Raw genomic sequence first — 23,213 nt, forward strand, 5'->3', positions numbered from 1 at the left:
TTTCTAAAGATAGCTACAGCACTCAACCCAAGGTTTAAGAATCTGAAGTGCCTTCCAAAATTTGAGAGGAATGAGGTATGGCGCATGCTTTCAGAAGTCTTAAAAGAGCAACACTCCGATGCAGAAACCACAGAACCTGAACCTCCAAAAACAGAAAACAACCTTCTGCTGGTGGCATCTGACTCAGAGGATGAAAATGAACATGTCAGTCCGCACTGCTTTGGATTGTTACTGAGCTGAACCCTTCATCAGCATGGATGCATGTCCTCTGGAATGGTGGTTGAAGCATGAAGGGACATATGAATTTTTAGCACATCTAGCATGTAAATATCTTGCGATGCAGGCTAGAACAGAGCCATGCGAATGCCTGTTCTCACTTTCAAGTGACATTGTGAACAAGAAGCAGGAAGCATTATCTCCTGCAAACGTAAACAAACTTGTTTGTCTGAGCAATTGGTTGAATAAGAAGTAGGACTGAGTGGACTTGTAAGCTCTAAAGTTTTACATTATTTTATTTTTGAATGCAGGTTTTTTGTACATAAGTCTACATTTGTAAGTTCAACTTTCATGATAAAGAGATTGCACTACAGTACTTGTATTAGGTGAATTGAAAAATACTATTTCTTCTGGTATTTACAGTGCAAATATTTTTAATCTGAAATAAATATAAGGTGAGCACTGTACATTTTGTATTCTGTGATGTAACTGAAATCAATGTATTTGAAAATGTAGAAACCATCCAAAATATTTAAATAAATGGTATTCTATTATTATTTAATAGTGTGATTAATCACGATTAATTTTAAGTGCTTGACAGCCCTACTATAAATGATCTACATAAACTACATTACTGAATAAATGCAATAAACTATCTTTTCTGTCAGTGTTGCAAGAAAACCTACTTACCTTTCCCTTGTGTTTGTCGAACTGCAATCGCTATTAAATCCATTTCCTGAGGCAAATTGAACATCAACCTGCCAATTAATGAAAAAGATTGTCAGCTAGAATAGTCAGCTTTTTTCATGAAAATCTACCATCAACATTTAAATAGAGGCTAATATTTTAGATCAAATTAAAAGCATCATTTATTCATTTTCAGTTATAATTTATGATTAGGTGAAAAGGGCAATGGAAAATCCAAAAAGAGAAGCTAACTGAAAAATGATCAAGTGAAATAATACTGCATCTGTAATTCTGGAAAAAAGATATGACCATAGTTCATTTAAGGTGCTTTTTAAAACACAGATGGCTTTATTTCTTTAGTATTTCTCAGAGAAGTACTTATTTTTTCTAACTTGTGTCACTATCTCCAATAAGTGACAAGTAGTGATTCCAGACATTTGTTTCTACTTACAGAAAATTTTTGTTCATACTCTACAATATAACAGCAGCAGTTTCTGATTATTTAGAAAACCAATATGGTGGCAATAAAGCAGTTTAAAAGATACACTATCCCCTGAGAACTAATTATGATTTAACTACAGTAAATAAATCTACACCTTCTGAGAACTCTAGAGAACACTGGTTTGGTTTAGGCTTGCGCTCTGCTGTTAAAATAGTTTCACTTAAAAGAATACTAACTTTCCTCTGGGAATCCGTAGAAAGTACACTTGAACGCCATCAAATGAGTCAACATTAACTTTAAAAAAAATCTTACTATGAGAACTGTTTTAAACATATTTCAACTGTATTATGATCCTTCTTCATTTCATTTTAAGTTTTGGGGAAAAGAACAATTATTTAACAGACAAAAAAGATCCACGTGATGTTACCAGTGTTTGGCTATACAAGATAAATCTAGTAAACAATTTATAGTCTGAAAAAGCTCACTTTTAATGCAAGTAAAGAGTAGTTCATTTAAATTAAAGGTGGTTTTGCCTTATGCGCAGTATGCGCCACACTAATCAGAAAAGAGTAAGTGGCGTTCAGAGTTATTTCTTCTGAATTTAATGAAGATTCAAGGACTTCCAAGTCCTCCTGTAACCAAGATAATGATACAGTATACTAGGAACTAGTAAGTACAAGTGCACCCTCTGCTGCCTACTGGAAATAAATGTTATGGCAGACAGCTACTGAAGGAGCTAGTTGTCTGCTCCCCTTCCCCCCCACCACCCCCTGCACTTTTTAATTTGAAATGTGGTTTTTTATTAATAGCTGTCGCTAGATAAGGGAGAGGAAATAGAGCAAAAATACAGAAAAGTAACCACTTCCTGAAGTCGCAGAACATCTCTGCATAATGATTCAATTGCTCACATGACTATCAAAGGAGTAGGTTATTCTAAGGGCCAAAGAGAGGTTTGGACTATAAAACACCTTTACTAATTAGAAATACTTGAACCACAGCTGACTGGAGATTTAACAGGTCCAACAGATGTTTTTTTCACATTATTGCAGGAATCAATGTGAAACATTTTCAAAGAACACTAGCCAGAAGATCTCTTTGCCAGTCCCACTTCCATTTCACATGAAATACAGCTTGAGAATTGTTTCTCTTGGATACTACAAATTGCTTATTGAGATTATGATTGCCTATCTACAGTCAACCTTTAATATTGAAGCACACCTTTCCTTGTGTTGGGAGCCAGTAGCAAAATCCAGAGAGGTTCTTTGTACTCATTAACATCACTTCAGCTACAATACTGAATTCATGGTACTCCAACAAGGACATTAATTTTAAATTTGGAAATGGGGGACAGAAATGGGGGACAGATTACAAATGTTGCTGAAACAAACTTGTTGTCACCTCTCTGTTCATATGATCTAGGTCTTTTAAATATCAGGCAAACAATAGATAGTCATGTTACAGCTATGAGGGTAAAAAAATCAGGGCAGGAAAAAAGTTAGTATTGAAACCAAACACAGACCTCTAACACAAAGAGATATGATTAAGGGAACATATGCATGGAACTGTTAGAGGTTTGGCAACAGTTAACAAGACTGAGTTTGAGAACAGTGAGATTGTACTGTTTAGGCCAAAAGGAAATTCTGTAAGGAGGTACACAACATGGGGAAGTCGCTAATACCTAGGCTGAGACAACTGGAGGCAGACAGATTTATTTCTGCTATCTGAGATAGCCCTGGAGGCATTGCCACACAGCTCCAAGGCAATAATAAAGTGCTTCTGAACTTAATAAATTGTGTTGGTTTTTTGGGGGTGGGTGGGGTTGTTTCATTTCTGGAAAAGAAAAGTTGTTTGAATTTTCTTTACTAGAAAGAAGCTATTGTAGATGGATTTACATTCTTAGCTATTGATGTTCCCACTGAAGAAATAAATGATTGTATTTGTGACCAGTTAGATTCAAGGAGGAAAAGGGGGTTCATCAATGGTATAAAGTAATATGATGAAGTTATCTCATACTTTCATTTCCTCTTTTATTTCACTTTCCCCTTCATTTCAATGTTTTCATAAAGTTCTGTGTTTCTTATTGTTGCACAATGAATTAAGACAGAAGACCTCACTGATGAATCTAGAAGACCGACCCATTCAAACTAAATTTACTCAACAGGTAGGGATAAAGAAAAGCATTTATCTGATTCTGGAAAAAAATGCTTTAATTTCATTTCAAATTTTCGTCACCACCACGAATTTTTTGTGGTACCTGACAAACTGTGAACTGGGCATTTCTGGTGTTTAAAGTAACTGAAATATTAAATGGTAAAACACTAGCACATCAATAATTTTTCACAACATAATTTATAGTCTATGTTGTCAAGAGTAGTAAACAATACTTAAATGGTTCATAGAAATATCAGAGCCAAAGAACCATCAGTCCCCACAGCTAGCCAATGCAATCGCTTTTGTGTATATAGCAACATATTGAAACCACAAAAATTACGTTTGAATAATGTTAACAGCCTGACAACTATACATTTCATTGATGTTGTGGGTTTAAAGCTGAAAAGTCTAATTAATGCACCCTGCTGTGTTACAGTATTGCAGAGGTATTACAAAAGGCAACATTACATTCCAGATGTTGAAATACCTGGGCATAGGTTAGAGACAGACTTCTACCCTTAACTCTGAATGTCTTTGTTCTGGGTGGGCAGAGAGAGGGATTAAAAAACAAACAAACAACAAATCACATCCTTCAAGTTGCTTGATTATAGTTACTATGATTTCATTTACAGAGAATGCCATAATATTGGAAACACTTAGTATTAGAACAAAGAGATAATATTTTTTAGTCAAACTGAAAAAAAGGACATGCCACTTGATCCAAGTCTCCTATGGTATTTCAGACAAGGAGGTGACCTGCCAACTCTCTGTTCCATTTTTATTACTTTATTACACAGCTATAATCCACTATATCCTTTCTGGAAATTAGCAGTGTACGTATTGATATATTTACATATTTCATGATAGTGCTTGATACCGGATGTGTAATCCATCTCCTTAATTTAGGTAATGGCAGTCTGAGCTGGATACTTTTCTAAAGAATAAACTGTACTGAAACAAAGCCTTCCCTCGTGATAGAGTTTAAAATATTTTCAATAGCTACAAAGGTCCATAGGACCATATAAAAGAAGATAAGTCAATCAAGGATCCTAATGCACTGTGACAGAAATGCTCAGATGTTACTACATAGTGCCATTTATGGTTTTATAATTCAGGGGCATCTAGGAAGAAAAGTTGTCAGATCCTAAAATGCATTACTGAAAAGACTCTTACTTCTAAATGACAGTTCTATTGACATTTCCATTCCAATTCTTAGTTCTTACAGTTATAAAAATACCCTCCATAGTAGAATTCCGCATAACATCATTTTGTTGCACTCTAACAATAAGTCCTATAACAAATTTTAGAGGAGGGATGGTTTCGCCCCTTTCAAACAATAAAATAGTAAATAATTCACCAGGTAAATAAGTTGTTTGAGCAACTTAATTTAATTAAGTTAAAAAAAAAGTCATCTCTCTTCCCCCAATAAATCCTCATTAAAGCTAGCTATGGGTCAAGTTTAAACCTCACGTAAGTCAGGAAATGCAGACTCAAGGCTAATATGTGTCAAATTGTTCAATCTCTTTGCTAAAAATCCACTCCGTTTTCTCCTATGTACTGCGTGCCATTCGCAACATGCTAAAGAGCTCTTTACCTCATTCCCAAGTTGTTACATAGTGTAAGTTTTCTATTTGTTTTTCTAACTAAACTCAAAATATACTAATAAAATGATGAGTTTATCTATGGGAACACAAGAGCATCTTTGTGAGCAGAACAGTTTTCAAGTTAACAACTCCTTCCACTGGAGAAAAAAGCTCATCTTTAACAATATATTCCACCAGATTTTCTTAACGTACCATTACCCTTTATTTTCAGAGTGTAATTACACAGAAAAGGCCTCTAATCCCAGCTACTTTTCGAGAGCAATCTATTTCTACACAGTGCAGACTACCTGAAATTGTTGATACTTTAGTGCAGTGCTTGCAACACAATCAGAGACATTCTACCCAACCAGTCATTAGTACACGTGTTGAAGCTCATCAATATGCCAGTAAACTTCTCTTTTATAGCAGAAATCCAAGCAGCTTCCACATAAAACAGCCTTTTCCCATATTAGTACTAGTACACAAAGTGATCATTTAAAGCAATAGTATCTTTTACGTCTGGAGATATTAGTTTCCTGCATCCTCTTAAAAAGAAAAAAAAAAGATGAAGGTGTTCCAGACTTCTGTAGATTTACAAAAAGCCTTGCAATTTTACACTGCTAGTTTTTCCTACCTTGCTATAAACGCTTATTGTACAAAGAAGAATCTACCATATTAAGATCATCATATTTTTTCTGACCTGTGTCTGCTGATACTGTGAATGAAATTGGACTAACAAGGTTGTTTTACAGCAGTAGTTTTCCACCCCTTTTTCATTTGTGGACTACTAAAAAATTTCAAATGGAAGTGCGGACCCCTTTCGAAATCTTTACACAGTCTGCAGACTCCTGGTGCCCAGGGACCACAGGCTGAAAACCAAATGTCTTACAGTTACACACACTTTGGACAGTTGTCGGGGGAAAAAAATTGTGCTAGCAACAAGAGTGTCAACCATAGGGCCCGATTCTGTAAACACTTATTACTAGACATAGTGCTATTGTGAGGAGGATGAAGTCAATGTGGCTACACACAGTTGTGACCAGTTCATTTGAAGTGTTTTGAGGACTGGGCCCACTGACTGGACAGGGGATAACATTGCTACTTTTGCTACCTCGGCAATAAAAATGGCACTTATTTTTTGTGCTCTCTGAATTTTCAACTGGTAATTTTCTTGTGTCTTTATTCTACTTTTATATCAGATATTTTAAAATTAATTCTTTGTATATATTTATTCTACTTTTATACCAGATATTTTATAATTAATTCTTTGTAAATGTTTATATACTATTTTTTAAAAAAAGAGACAGAATGTAAAAAAACAGTAACACAGAGCCAAAGGTGTCAGGAAACGTACTCAAATACGAAGGGACTCCAAAAACTGGTTTGCCAACAAAATGCCAGTAAAATTTGAAACCTGGGTTCAGACACACTGGTAATGTTCCAAAACTCAAAACTTAAAGAAGTTCTTTATTCAGTAAATCAGCTTCTCTGTGAATATCATCAAGACCACAAGGTTATAGTAAAGGAGGGAGTTTCCAAGGGAGATGTGAAGGGAAGTAAGGACTTAAGTTGTTACGATTTAATTTAAAAAACCCATTCTGAACAATTTAATTTTTTTCCTTCAAAAAAGTAAATCTTTTCAATTCATGACCTGTTTTCCTTGAAAAAAAAAATACTGCTTGAACCATTATGAAAAGCTAACAAAATAAATGGAAATGAAATGGATTTCATTAAAAATGAATTCCAGTGCCAAGGTTTAACAAACAGAGTAGTTATTGGGATGTAATAAAACAAATTTATCACAACATATTAAGAATATCTTCAGAAGTGAACCAGAGAGTTATAAACATATTGATCAAGAACAGATCTAACTGCTCTAGTCCAGAGCATTGCCTTGTTACTGTAAAATAATTAAAATATACACAATACAGTCTGTAGCCATGTCACCTTGAGCTACAATTTCATCATGCTTCACACACTAAGCAGAATCAAGCCCAGTCAATGACAGGAATAGAGACATTCAAAGGTCAAGTCAGAAACTAGAGGAGGTACTGTTGGTGATTCAGTAGGTGGTATGCTTCCTTCCAATTTAATATTGAATCCACTAACTTAATCTGATGTTAGGAAACAAGCATTGTGACGGTAAAGAACTCCCTCTGAGTCAGAACAGAATGCACTGAACTCATACAACATTGTCAGCTATCATCTTTCAAATGAGATAATTAACAGGGCACTTTGCAAGCACAGAGGTTTTAGCCCCAGTGTCCTCACCAAATTCCAGTTTGGGTAATTACATTCTGCCTACCAAAATTTCTCTTCAGTCTGTTTCCTGTCCTAAACTGTTGTGTACAGCTAACTAGTTGCCATGTTCCACGAAGAGGCTGTGTTTCAGCAGTGGGTGAAATAATTCCCAAACAGCCTGTCAAGTACTTTGGGATAATTGTGAACAAGAGACACTATATAAACAATTTATATTAAAATAAAATATATATAAAAACATGCTGTCATCCAGATGTAATTCATAAAGTGTAAAAAAAGCTGAAAATGGCTGAGAATTTAAAAATTGGCAAGTAACAGACTACAAATCCCAGTGATTACTGAACTGGTGATATTTTAAACAAAAAGAGCTTTCAACTATGCTTGTAGCTGTTTGCATTGCTTCACACTGACTCAGCCATCACAGGTTTCAGAGGACAGAGAGTGACAATCCTATAATCTTATAGAGCTAAGAATTGGAACAAATCTTTCTGAACAAAGAGGAAATGTATTTTCAAGATCAAAATTACAACAAAACTTTGACACAGAAGTACAAAATCTGGTTTAAAAGTTGTTATATTGTGTGTGTGTGTATGTATATATATATATATATATATAGAGAGAGAGAGAGAGAGAGAGAGAGAGAGAGAGAGAACATAATCTGCAATAACCCAATTTTAGGTGAATAAATTTAATGATACAGTTTAGATATTAGAATCCAAATACTTGGGTACATCACTCTTGAAAAGTTATGCAGAGAACTGGCTGTAGAAAGCAAATATAGGAATGAGTGTAGATTGTCACTCAGTAATTGAGCATTTAGGATAGGTTGTCCCTTAGTAGATATAATCCATCACAAAAGTATTTCAGTTACTTTCCAATTTTGCTTCTGGTCAGCACTCCAGCTCATCTCTCCTGGTACTGCCGATGTGTTCTAGATGTCCCTCGAGCACCTGATAGTATCTGACAGCATGAGTTGCCGCTGAGTATAGCGTTGACTCATTCCACATTCTCTCAACACTTGCTTGTTACTGGGGTCCCATGAGCCCAGGGCTCCAACGATCAGCGTAAGAGTTTGAACCTCATAGCCCCTAGCTCTCCAGGTGTCAGCCAGAGGGGCGCATTTCTCCAGTTTTCAAGATCGGACATTGTGGAAGGCTAGGGTCCTGTTTTCAAAGGGCACCGTGACATCCACCACGATGATCTTCTTCTGTTCCTTGTTGGTGATGCCGTCTGGTCGCAGTTGGCTGTCCGTTCCAGGGATGGCAGAGTTCACAACAACCTTCCCCATGGGTGGTGGGATGACTGACTAGACAATTCTGGATGGCACTGTGTAACAGCTGCCAGGCTCTGGAATGGGGCTTGCAGCTACATAAGACGTGGGGTAGTGTCTTGCTGGCATAGCTGCACTTCTTGCATCGCTTGTCCCGATTCCCATGGTGGATGGCTCCCTTCAGCGGGATGCAACTGAGCCGGGCTCTGTGGATGAATGTACAGTTGGCAAATCGGGTGAAGATGTCCCCGGGGAGGAAGTGGTTTCTGGAGTCCCACTTGCATGTCACCTCGAAGGCCTTGCACTGGTCTAGCTTCCATTTCAGGTTTTCCATGTACTGGAGTGGATGGCATCCTTAAGAATCCTCTCCAGCATGGTTCTAGCTCTCTGAGTGATGATTGTGTGCTCTGTATTTGTCACCTGTGACACTAGGACTCACAGCTCCTGACATTCCTCACACCATGTCTAGTGGCAGCCGATTTCCTTCTCCAGGTGTTGCATAGCATTGCGGGCATGAGTCTAGAGCGAAGCACAGTTTCCCCTCTCTCTTACAAATTTGCCTTCCAGGGAACTGCTCAGGTAGGTGGCGACATCTTGGTTGGAGGGGGTCCTGGCAATTCACTTCCTGATGACATCCTGCATAGCATTCTCTGCGATGTTCCTCACCATGGCGTCCGGGCATGTCAGAAGGTGTAAGGCATGAGTGATCACCGCAATGTTGCACCCGCTCAAGGAATGTTGGTGCTTCCCCACCTGTGCGAGCTGTACACCAGTTCATTGCTGACCCTCTGGAGAAGAAACCTCTATGTCTTCACTAGCTGCCTGATAGTGTTGTCCGCCTTGTTAAGTAGTACCTTCACCACAGCATATCCCCTCAGAACGAATAAAATACAGGGGGATCAAGAAGGTGTTCAAGGCATTGATCTTCTGCCATCGTGCCAGTAGGGAGGAGTCAATCCTGGCCACATCTTATGGGATCTCCACGATGGCATCCTCAGATGTCTGCTGGACGCGGAAACGTTGGTGTGCCGAGATGTTGGTACATTTGCCCATCTTCGAGGAAGATCATAGGTTCACCCTGGATCTGAAATGGCGTCACCTGGACCAAGTCACTTCTACTGCCATCAATATGCAGGGATGCACACTTCCTGGCACTGAAGCAGAGTCCCACCCAGTTGGCAGCCTGGCTTGTGACATCGAGCATTTGTTAGAGACTCTCAGGGTTGTCTGCGATCAGGTCCAAATCGTCTTCGTAGGCCAGGATATTCATGCTGTTGCCGTACAGGTTGAAACTGCCTACACCACTGGAGATCACTCGAATGAACGGCTCCATGGCTAAGTTGAAAACAATGGGGCTGATGGGGACAGCCTTGCTTCATGCCACTACAGATAGCTTCATCCTGTATGGCGAGTTGGGTATGCAGGGGACCTGGAAGAAGACTTTACATCACATGAAGTAAGGACCAGACTTACAAAGACCAAAACCACAGCCCCTGGAAAAGATGGCATTCACTATAACTTCCTGGAAAAACAAGACCCTTGTTGCCTGGCATTAACCGCCATTTTCAACAAATGCAAATAGTTCTGCTGTACTCCCAGCTCCTGGAAGAAGTCTATGACGGTGCTCATCTACAAGGAAGATGAAAGAAATGACCCCAGCAACTGGAGACCCCCCATCTCTCTCTGTTCCACCATGTACAAACTGTATGCTAGCGGCCTGACGGCTAGGATCACAGACTGGTCGGTGAACAAAGGCGCAATCAGCTCCATCCAGAAAGGCTTCATGTCATGTGAAGGTTGTTCTGAACACAAATTTGTCCTCCAGACTGCCATCCACACAGCCAGGAGTGCACAGAGACAATATGCCATAGCGTGGCTCAACCTGGCTAAAGCTTTTGCATCCATGCTGCACAAGCACATTTTTGCCATACTGCAAGAGTTTGGGATGCCTGAAAGCTTTCTCCAACTGGTCCAAGAACTTTAGGAAGGCTGCACTACTACCATCCACTCCATGGAAGGAGAGACACCTGAAATTCCTATTACTAAAACTTGAGTCTACCTCTCATCTGGTCTCAATACTTTATGCGATGTTTCTCAGACTACTTCAGTCTATTTGTACATTTCAATTTTTCAGAGAAAGATGGAAGTTTGAGTTAAATATATGCTTTGATGAAATACAGAAGTGTGGAAAACCATGGCATCTCAAAATGTATGAAGTTCAACTGGTGAAAAGCTTAGTTTTTCCATAGTGACTTATGGATGTGAATCCTGGAAAATCAATGTTGCTGACAAGAGAAAAACGGAAACGTTTAAGATGTGGTCCTGGCAAAGACTCAAGCGTATGTCCTGGATGGAAAAGAAAACTAACACTTATGTTTGAAATATTACTGAAGAGAAGCTGACTCTTTGTCAGAAATTAACAGGCACAAATGTATGTACTTTGATCACATCAGGCATACAGATGGAAATAACCCTGAGAAAGTTATCATGGAAGGAATGGTGTCAGATCATTGTAGAGGGGACAATCAGTGAGCAGATGGATAGACAATGTGCAACAGATCACTGGGAAGTCAGCTGCTGAGTGTGTGAAGTTCTCAAAGGATTGAGAATGCTCCCAAAAATTCTGCTATGATGTTACCCAGTATTCAGAAATGAATAAATGGACTTTCTATACATTTACATAATACCAAAAGTGTGAGTGAGTTTAACGTTAAGTTAATGCAATTTTAACTCATACAAAGTATTACTTGTATTACTGCACACTTGTTCAAATGTGGCATATTGGACAATGTATGCTAGCAGAGTGGAAATCAGGTTGGAAACCTAACATTATTTGGCAATACACCAATATTAGAAATTTTTGATCAGGTGTATAAATGGTATAGAACTAGAAAGGATTCATAAGTTACCAGATGAATTGTAACTATATTAGCTACATTTCTTTTTTTGCCATCAAGTACACTGGAGATCTTTTCTTTTAAAAAATCAGTCTGTTTGCACAGCTAAGGACAATTGCAGACTGATTTTTTAAAATAAAAGTTCTTGAGCAAAGTCGTGGCTCCACAGAAGTCAATGGCAAAACTCCCAATGACTTCAACAGGGCAAGGATTTCACTACTTTAGTGTTAAGAGACTTACACATGGCATGGTAGAAATTTCTCCCTATGAGCTGTTATTTATAAGATTAATACATAACAGACGAATTTTGTGCAATATGGGAATAATTTCTCTCAAAGAAAAAACAGGTTTACAAGTGAGAAATGCATCAGATTGCTACAGAGATATACTGGAGGAGAAGGGGAAAAGCGACTTAGCTCACAGAATTTTTCCTTTGTTATCATCATTTGTAAAGTATTTGTTGTTTGTCCACTGTGGATATTATTGTTCTAAAATACTACAGTTGGTTGGGAATTTTCCATGGAAATGATTTTTTTAAAACAGAAAATGCAGTTGTTTTGTAAAAAAACTTTTGATTTTCCATCAGGAAAATCTAAACTAAGTATTTTATTTTGGGTTGGTTCAACCTGCTCAAAACATTTGATTTGTTGAATTGAACCAAAACCGTTAGTGTCAAGTTAGTTCAACATTAAACTGCGTTTGCCTACGGTGTCTCAATTCCTCATGGAAGTTGTAGTTCTGGTGCTGCAAGCTTAAATTCTCCCCTACTGGCTGTGCTTCTTCACAACTCTACATCTCCTATGATTCCATGCTGTCTCTCCTCTGACCAAGCTATGTGACACATCATGGGAATCATATGACTGCAGGTGCAACAGGGGAGCTCTAGTCTAGTCATGGAACCCTGCCCCAGGGGAGAGTGGGGGCAAGGAACACCTGAATTAAAATTCTCATCAGGCACCATGGCATCACAGGCACATGAAGTTTTACATTGAGCTCACTTGAAACAAAACATTTTGATTTGGTTCAGCAAATCAAAATGAACTATTTTAATGCAGGAATACTGAAATGCTGTTTTCCCATTTCTAAACAGATTTTTTTTCAGAAGTTTTTATTCTGCAAAAAATGTTGATATTTCAGTTTTTTTCTTGAATTGGGAGGCAAACTACTGTTAAAATATCAGAATTTCCCACGGACAGAAATTTTCACTCAGCTCACATCTGAATAAGAAAACTAAAAAACGCACATCTAGAAAAAATACTTTATTTTTTGATACAATGATCTTTTCTTTTTAAAGAAGAAATGAAAACAAACAGCCAAACACATAGGATTCTACATCCATGTCCCTCCCTAATAACTAGGAAATAATGTCCTCTATAAGTAACAGTCTCACGTTAGCTGCTAATCAATAATGCCAACAGAAAAACAAAATTTCTAACTTCAGGACTAAAGCATATAGCACTTCCCTCTTGCAAGAGTCAATGCCCAAAAATGCAAAAATAAAAAAATGTTCATTTTTTCCAAAAATGTATAAAAGATATGTAACACTCCCAATATTAGATTGTGCCATCTTGAAGGCAGACTCCAAGAGTTAAATTCATGGTCAATTAAGATGGTGCTTCAAAATAAGAAAGTTATATTCCACTATCCAGAGCATCCATTGTGGACTTCAGAAAGAGCACCATGATGTAAAATGATATCAGACTCAACACAAAACTTAGCTAATATTTAAATCCTAGCACAGTCGGTTCTCTTTGCCAAATCTGGTACAAGTAAATCCAGAGGCTTCAGTGTAGCCTTTTCAGTTGGGTTCTCCAAAAGCAAGAAGGGAGTATGTTCCCTTAACTATGTAAAGGGACAGGGACAGCAGCAGAAGATGACAATTCAGGGCTCTAAGCACATCTGCCCTCATACCATGGAATCCCACCACTGCTCTAGGTAATAGTCGCAGGCCTTCTCCTATATAGAGGACGTGAAACTGGCTATACAAAGTGCTGCCAAATGCACAAAGTAAACTGAAAAAAGAATATTTTTTGGCTATTTTGTTGCAGATAATTTTCAGATAATTTTGTTTCAGATATATAATTTTGAAATAAAAGCAATTTTCAAATTGAAAAATCCCTTTAAGTGGTGTTTGACCTTGTTGTTTGGAAGAACGCAATATGGGATTGAAGGGCAGGGTCTGAAGAGCAGTCGATGCCCTTGGTTTGGCTTGTTGCAACATTCACCCAAAGGGGCAATAAGAGTACGAGGAGCGCTCACATCCGATACTCCTGGTACCTGTAATAGGTCTCTTGAGTTGGCCAGCTGGGGCACAGTGTAGATGATATTAGCAAGCAAAGCAGAAGAGCACCCCTTCCTGCTCTGTTCTCCGCCACAAAGCCCACTCTCTCCTCCCCCCTGTGTGATTATTGGTGGAGAATATTAATGAATTTACAGTTTGTTTTGGTTTGAAGTTTGCAGTTTGGATTTCACAGGACATCATGTTTACAGATGGCAACTTCTAGGGGTCACTTGGCAATAGAGTATCAGACTCCTCTTTTGACTGGGATAGATACCAGTTGGGTGTTTGTTTCTCCCAAAGCCAAAGAAGCTGGGGGTGGTTTTGGAGAAGGCTACTGCAATGAACAGAAGATGCTTGTCTTTCACTTTCAAGGCCCTTCTCAGCCTATCCTCACCCTACCTATCATCGTTCGTTCGCTATTGAAGATGCTGACTCCCACCTCCACTCAGCCCATGCATCACAGAATCATAGGGCTGGAATGGTCCTCGAGGGGTCATCTAGTCCAGTCCCCTGCACTCATGGCAAGACTAAATATTATCTAGATCATCCCTGACAGGTGTTTGTCTAACCTGCTCTTAAAAATCCCCAAAGACGTCGATTTTACAATCTACGTAGACAATTTATTCCAGTGCTTAACCACTTTGACAGTTCGGAAGTTTTTTCTGATGTCCAACCTAAATCTCTCTTGCTGCAATTTAAACCCATTGCTTCTTGTCCTATCCCCAAAATTTAAGAACAAATTTTCTCCCTCCTCCTTGTAACAACCTTTATGTATTTGAAAACTTATGTCCCCTCTCTGTCTTCTCTTTTCCAGACTAAACAAACCAGTTTTTAAAATCTTCCCTCATAGGTCATGTTTTCTAGACCTTTAATCATTTTTGTTGCTCTTCTCTGGACTTTCTCCAATTTTTCCACATCTTTCCTGAAATGTGGCGCCCCCAGAACTGGACACAACACTCCAGTTAAGGCCTAATCAGCCAGAGTAGAGCGGAAGAATTACTTCTCATGTCTCGCTTACAATACTCCTGTTAATACATTCCAGAATGATTTTTGCTTTTTTTGCAACAGCGTTACACTGTTGACACTTATTTTGCTTGTGATCCACTATGACGCCCAGATCCCTTTCCATAATACTCTCTCCTCAGCAGTCATTTCCCATTTTGTATGTGTGCAACTGATTGTTCCTTCCTAAGGGGAGTGCTTTGCATTTGTCCTCATTGAATTTCATCCTATTTACTTCAGACCATTTCTCCAGTTTGTCCAGATCATTTTGAATTTTAATCCTATACTCCAAAGCACTTGCAACCCTTCCCAGCTTGGTATCCACAAACTTTATAAGTGTACTCTCTATGAAGCTAGCCTCCATAGCCCATTTATTAAATTTTCAAACAAGCACCATTGTACTTTCTCCTGTGCTACCCCTGATGCTTGGGAGTGTCCCATAAATACAGAATCATAGAATTGTAGAACTGGAAGGGATCTCAATAGGTCATCTAGTCCAGTCCCCTGCAGTGAGGCAGGACTAAGTATTATTGAGGCCATCCCTGACAGGTGTTTGTCCACATCCATAAAATGATCTCTTTACCCTTCTCCAAACTCACCTTTGCTGTGATATCTACATAAAAGCTTAACAATGGTTAGGCCTCTGGTGTGCTGAGACCACTGACCATCATAGTGACCAATACTGTCTCATTGTTTCCCTGTACTACCCCAACAGTTAGTTTGCATCCATCTGCTGTCTCTTATTTTAAACACAAAAGTACAATTTTTAGGGCAGGGACCAACATTTCATTCTGGATTTTACAACACCCAGTACAATGGCATCCTGGTCCAAGATCAGAGCTCTTAAGCACTACAGTAATAATAATAATAATAATTGTATAATGGGCCTGGATCTTGCTGTTTTTAGGCTGACTAGGCCAAATGTAGATAAAACAATAAAAGTTCAGACTGTAACAATGGTAGGTCTTTGCAGTCCAGCCACTACAGGGAGGCATAACTAACTCACACACACAAAACATGTACATTGCAAGTGGGAAAACTACCAATGATGTCAGTGGAGCAGAACCTAAAATGTATAGAAGAACTAAATATATTCCAAGACCAAGGAATAAATTGACTATCATTAAGGCATGAACACACAGAAATATAAGGTTCCTGGAATTTTAATGGTGTTTTCCAGGTACATAGAGTGCACTGCTCTATATATCATGTTGGATAGAGTTATACATCCATGGAATTAATGTATCAGAACTTAACTAGAGACTTAATCAGAGCACTATAACAGACAAGATGCACCCAATTCAGACAATGCTTTCACACATTATTCATTAGTATGCAGCAAGCAACACAGCTGGGACACTCACTCAGAAATCAAACGCAGACATGATCAAACAGACCTTTGTCAAAGTACAGAACATTCCCACTAGAGAGTTAGTGTCTTTTTGCTCTACTTCTATACAAACCCTTGAAAACTGACATGCATAATGACACAAAGCCACATACAACGAACAAATCTTAATTTGAAACTGAGACAACTATGCGTGTTCATTCAAAGTGCAACTATGTGAAAATTCTCTGTTTTGTAACAAATAAAAAATGAAGATGGAGATACTTAAAGATTCTTCATAAAACAAAACCTGCCATGCCCAGCAGGGTAATGGCTAGAGTTTGTAGAGTGATATTCACATTGTGCTTGATTGTAATAGTCTTATTTAAACAAAAACAAGGGTATGTCAGTGTGGTTGCATAGCTATATGCACATTCACACATCTTGTACATAACAGGTAATTATCTATGTCACGTAACCACAGCATATCTACCCTACACCATATATGCATACAAATATGAAAGTAAAAAGAATAAAAATAGATCCTAAGTATAATATAACTAAGGTTATTTTCAGAAATTACTTATTTCAGCTGCTGAAACTTTCACTAAACTAATCTAAATTCATTTAGCGAGGGGTATGAGCCTAACAACATCCCAATGCAAGAGAGCAAGGGGCTCATTGGTACCTGGTATCCAACTCATTAATGTCATAATCTGGATCTAGAAGGTGCCATGTAAGATATCAATAGAAAACTAATAACATACTGATCATTAATATTATTGCATGGTATATGAACAGAGGACAAACTCAAAATGATAAAGACATTGGAAATTACTTTATCAAAGTGTGTCTGCTAGGCAGGGCTAAAGCTACCCCAATCCTAGACAAAGGAATATGGTTTTTCCACCTGAAAGGTATTTCCAAGGTACATTAAAAGACAATGGGAATGCAATTTACATAAAAGATAATCAGGACCATAAAGCCAACAAAGGGAGGAGACAGCCACTCAGCATCACAGCAGGGGAAGGAGATTGAAGGAAACTGCTCAATTTGCATTTTAGCGAGTGAAGAAATCAGCATGGAATTTTCTTCCTCATTAGACTCTATGTCACCTTTCTCATAGCTTGAATTAACTTTACTTTGGGGAGTAATCTTAAAAAAAAAAATCTAATTCAAAGGTTTACTGGACTATAAAAGAAAGGGGTGAAAACTCCAAATTATCTTTCACCTAAGACGACAAAGAACTGAGCACTTTGGACTTTGTGGGAGAGGGGTTAGTCAGCCATCTTGCCAGAAGGTACCGTGATGAGAATCTTACCTTGAGCCCAGACTGTAGTTTTGCTAACTCTGTCTCTAGAAATCGTTTTTCACTTTTGTTTGTACCATTTCTAACTCTGTCCCTCATACTTTAACTCACTTAAAATCTCCCTTGGCTAATAAACTTGTTTTACTTTTAATCTAAGCAACCCAAGCGCTGTGCTTGATTTAAAGTGAATTTAAATTTAAAAGTTAATTCCAGTTAATGTGGCAAACTGCTGGGTACTGTATCTTTAAGGGAACAAACAGACCTTAATATCTTTTTGAGTAGTCCAAGAGAAGGCTGGACATTCCAGAACACAAGGCTTTGGGAAAATCTGGGACTGGGGAGTGTTGGGGCCATCTTGCCAGGTGTCACAAAGGCTGCAGGAGGCCAGAATGTGGCAGCTGTATAACAAGCAAGCCGCTGGAATCAGAATTGCTGAGTCAGAGCTACTTAACACACAGAACTGGAAGTGTTTACACAAGAGGGCTTCAGCAGGAGACCATTTTAGGCACTCAGCATTACAGGCCAGGCAGTAACACAACTCCTCACTGGTCCGGACTGTACCCCAGAATGTGACAAGAGGTTATAAAATCAAGAGGCTCCTAAACAATTAAAAGGACACTGATGTTATATTTCATTTTTTAATTTCTGCTGTAATTTTATGAGTTCAGTGCTCAAGAAAATTTCCAGTCAGCAATATGGAGACAGATTCCTTTATCTGTCTCTAGAAGAATTACAGCATGGGCAGCAACAGCATAAGTCCTCTGATAAAACACTGCTCCACCAGTGTGCTCAATCTCTGTTAAATGGTGAAGTTTACAGGAATAAAGTGGTTCAGTGTATCCTTTCATAATCCTTGAATTCTGAGATTGCCAATCAAGGAGCCTATCTGGTGGCAGTTTTTGTGATGAGAACATATGCCTACTAGATCAGATTATTAACTAATTTACACATACCAAATAACCTTCAGATGGTAACAATTTCTTGTCAATACAAATCTGGGCTGTATTCAGACCAATTACCTAGGTCAAAGGTTCCATATCCCATTACCAATGCAACTTTTTTTTCCCCCCAAAATCAATTTTTGCTCCCTAACACAGCAATTCCTTGAAAGCTAGTGGCCAAAATAGGTTTGTTTAGTTACTTTCTCCCTATCACACACGCATGTTCGTTTATTACTGTATGGTTACGATCACTGATTTTTGTTGTGTTCTTGAAGTTTTAGGGGTGTTTTTTTCCTTGAAGAAAAATAATCGAATTTTAGAAGGATAACAGAGTATGAACTATGGTACTGAGCAGAAGGGGAAAAAAATCAGTCAAATTTGGAGGCTATCAATCTCAAAAGTGTCCTAAAGATGCTTGATCCACAGGTTCATTAAGCAAGTCTCTTTAGTAATAGGATACTTTCTAGGTAGAACATTAATTGTGAGTTGTGCATCTACACACACTAAATATAAAAATCTGATTTTGAACAGTAAGACACATCAACAGACATGAACCACCTCCTGCCCATACAGTCTATGTCACAAACAACTGAACAATGTTGTTTGACAGTCAAAATAAAATTTGCATGCATACTTATTAACGTAGCAATCAGACAAATCAGTTATTAAAACAGCTTTTTACTATCAAATACCTGATAAGCAGATTAAGCAACATTAATTAGAAGTTAAAATATTAAATAATTTTTTAAAAACATAATATATAAGTAGACAAAGTAACCTGTTGTATAAACAGAATATGAGGTGCTAAATAAAAAGTAACCTAATGAAAGGTGAGAAATTTCCAGACCTTACTTGTCATTATTCTTGTGAATGGCTAATTTTTATTTGATTTTTCTGCTGCTAAAAATTAATATGCAGATTATGTTTATATCTTGTATTTAATACAGTGAATGTAATGGAAGGGTAGGACTGAAAATAAAAGGGGGAAAAGCAGCTAGGTAGGCAAGGTTATTGATGTAGCTGCTTACCATATCTGGACTAAATTCTTTCTTATGCTTTCATTTGCCTTGCAAACCACTGAAAACACTATCTGTAGGACAGTTTGCCATGGGGCCCCATGAAATGCAGCTGTTCACATGGTTGCCTGTTTTCCAGACAAACTGGGATTAAGTTTCTACTGCCAAAGAATCCCTGTAGCCCATGAAGCTTTTATTTACCCGAATGTTTATGGTGCAGACTCCAGCTACTTTTTAAAAAAATAGTACAGTGGGATGGGCATGACAAATCAGCATTAATGTAAGCTGAATAGAAAAACAATAGAATCAATAAGTTTCCATATTACAGCAAAAGAAACAGGAAGTTGGATAGGGCAAACAAACAGTTAACACCAGTAGGACCATATTTGACACTGAAGATCCCAAGTTACTTTAAAAAAAGGTAGGTGATGATACTGATGATCTGACTAGAGTTCCTTCTCAATAAAATAATTTCTAATATCCAAGATTGTAGGCAAGCTATTGTTAAATCCCATAACAGCTACGCCATTTGTCTGCACAGTCACTACATTTCTAGTATTTCATGTTACTTCAAAGGCTTAAGATTCTTGAATCATTATATAAAATCAAACTCTATTCTGTTTGGACATGGCCTCTTTTCTACCTACATATGCAATTTCTTCCATAAATACCAGAGTGAACTTGGGCAAAAGTCATAGCCTGTGCAACAATTTCTGTGTTAAAAGGCACACAGTATTTATCTACAATGTTTCACAAAGGTCTTGTGAGGTTTAATTTATTCATGTTAGTAAAATACTTTAAGATTATCATATGGATAATGCTATAGCAATATAGCATTTTACCGCTACTTTTGTGGTATAGTAGTTTTTATGACTTTTGGTTACTACTAATTTTGAATATGATCATGAAATTTGTTCCGCATGAGTGGGCCCCCTAGGCTCTATAGAGAACCATCAAAAGTGGGGCTCTGTATGTGACCATCAGTCCTCCTACATGGAACAATTTGTGAGATTGGGCCTCAGATTCATTTCATTTTGAATCCAAAGTGTCCACATCTCATCACTATTCCCATGACTCATACTATCTCTATTTGTACATGTGTAAAATTGTCTGCAGAATGATCTAAAATGGATTACAACACTAGAATTCAAGCAAAAAACATGTATCCTGTTGTATGACAATATACAAACAAAACAGAATAGCTGTATACACATTAAGCAAAAATATGACTTTGCTCACCCCTTGGCAATATTTCGCAAAGCTCTTAGATTGGTATGATTTCCTTCTTTAAAACTAACTGAACAGAACACAGTGCTTAGATAAATGGCACAATAATTCAGAAAAAAGTTTTAAAAAACATTTAATTGAATATTCTAAAACTAATTTACTTAATGAAAAAAGGGTGCTCAAAAGACAGAATACACCAGTGTTCTATAGACTTAGAAGGGTACTGTGCTTAAAAATATCAGTCACTTGTGATAATCTTCCTATCCAAAGCTGTAAAACTCTGCAATGTGTGTATACGTATATAAATTTTAATTGCAGTGTAGACATACCCATAATCTCATTGAGTTATCACTGTTAGTACAAGAAGAAAAAAAATTATTTTGGAGTTGTATGAGGATCATACAGTACCTGATAACTCACTGAGAGGATATTATGTTATAAATATCCTTAGGTCCTGCCGCATCCTATTAAATGAGTTCTTTTCAGACCCTTGAGGGGAAAGTCTTAACTAAAGTTCTAAGTTTACAAGCACTTAAATCAAACCCAGAGAAGTATATTCTCAAAGAATTGCATAGGGTTCATGCCTTGTCACTCCCACTGATCTTAATTAGAACTTAATGATTAAAATCTCATTCAGCACTGAAAATGTAAAGGTTAACTATGGAGATTTTGCACTTCAATTATATTTTTTCCTTTAAAAAATGATGCAATTGAGATTGTTTGTAACATAGTATCCTCTCGGTGAATTATCAGGTATGATCCTCATACGACTCCAAAATATTTTTTTTGTTCTTGTAGTCTCAGTGATGACTCAATGAGATTATGGGTAGATCTACGCCGCAATTTAAAACCCATGGCTGGCCTGTGCCAGCCGACTTGGGCTCATGGGGCTGTTTAATTGTGGTGTAGATGTTCGGGCTTTAAGATCCTGTGGGATCCCACCTCAACGTCCACACTGCAATTAAACAGCCTCGTATTCCAAGCCCTGCAAGCCCAAGTCAGCTGGCACTGGCCAGCCGCAGGTGTCTAACTGCAGTGCAGACATTCCCTAAGCGTGTATCAGATTGCTTGAGGTGTTCCAACTGCACTTTAAAATACATATACCATCCCCAGAGTGTGTTAGATACATGTACAGGTATTGCAAAAACGTACTCAATAGACTTATCTCTGTACCGTACAGAGAATCCTCAGTCTCAAAGTTTTAATAATCTGTGAATCACTGGTATAATAAAATATAACTGCTCTGTTAGACCATTATGGTTCATTGTGTCAAGGTAATCTAATCTATTCTAAATCATAATTAATGCCTACTACTTCAAATTAGGAATATCAGTCCAAATATCTTAAACTGTACAATTCCTTTCTGTCTACTTAAAATTCCAAAGTATTTTCATTTAGCCATGGTTTTCTGCATGTTCTTCTGTCCTGAACTTTTGTATACGTGTGGCTGCATTTTTGGTTAAGAACTGCCACCCTCCATTTCAGAAATGGATGAATTTCACTGATAGGTGAAGTAATCAAGCATGTTGGGATCTCTGGATGAAAGGTACTAGGTCATTTAAAAAAAAATATTTTTTCCTTGCCTATATGCTTGCAAACACACAAGCACTGTGATCTTACAATTAAACAGTACTTTTTACATTAAAAGATCCAGAAGCACCTTACAAAGCTGAATGGATAGAGCACTGCAAGTCGGCAGATATCTGCTTTATATCCACGGGTGCAGATATTCATGGACCATTTTTGCAGATCGGATGCAGATACAAATTTTGTATCCCTGCAGGGCTCTATGAATGGACACACAAAGATTACTTCATTGACCCATTACATAAGACCACCTCTGGGGTTAACCAAAGAAATTGTTTAACACCACATAGCATCCCTACTTAACAGTTTGTTGCACAAAATGTGGTAAATGATTTATCCAATTTAAAACCATAAGAGGAATTTAGGTAGCCAGCATGTAATTACCCAAGATGAACAATTAACTGGAAACATGGCCAGGTAACTCAACTCCTAACTCTTACTAAAAGTACCAAGGGATCTTTACATCTCATTTGAACATTCAACATATCACTCTCATATTCAAAAAATACACTTTGAAACCTTTAGTCTCCTCTCCAATTTTTTGTTTCCTTAAATTAATCTATACTCACCAAAATTTAGAATACTATCCTGCTACTTAATATAATGACTATTGTGCTGCTGTTCTAATTTTTTGGTATGAAGTTATTTTCACTGAAGCCAGTTTTGGTATATTTATTGGCATGTGGGCAGAGAAATTAAACATGTGCAATCCAGTTTTTGCTAAAGAATGTTTATTACAATTTTTTCTGAGCATCTTTTACACACTGAAGATATTATGAGAGAGAATAAACACAATGCACATGTTATCTTAAGATTTACATAGATGCGAACTAAGTGAAGAGTAGGATTTAGATGAACAGATTTACAGAGGCATGGGAAACTACCCAATTCAAGCTGTCGTTACGTCCAGAATAATCACCTTGTGCTGCATTCATGATAAAAACGTTATCTTCACCCCTGAACAATAGTCCTGGAAAATAATTTCAGTAGTTCTTTTACAAGGATACATTTATAAACT

The 23,213-nt window shown here is 37.7% G+C and overlaps 1 protein-coding gene across 1 annotated transcript in view; it reads right to left on the reverse strand.

Annotated features, from left to right (window-relative positions):
* Window positions 1-23,213, reverse strand: part of HLCS (holocarboxylase synthetase) — a 218,871-nt gene that overhangs the window by 25,183 nt on the left and 170,475 nt on the right. Inside the window, exon 7 of the mRNA XM_045002444.1 lies at window positions 907-974. Coding sequence (XP_044858379.1) covers window positions 907-974 — 68 coding nt within the window. The remainder of the gene's footprint in view (window positions 1-906; window positions 975-23,213) is intronic.

This window comes from Mauremys mutica, chromosome 1, assembly GCF_020497125.1.
Source record: "Mauremys mutica isolate MM-2020 ecotype Southern chromosome 1, ASM2049712v1, whole genome shotgun sequence".
Taxonomy (NCBI): Eukaryota; Metazoa; Chordata; order Testudines; family Geoemydidae; genus Mauremys; species Mauremys mutica.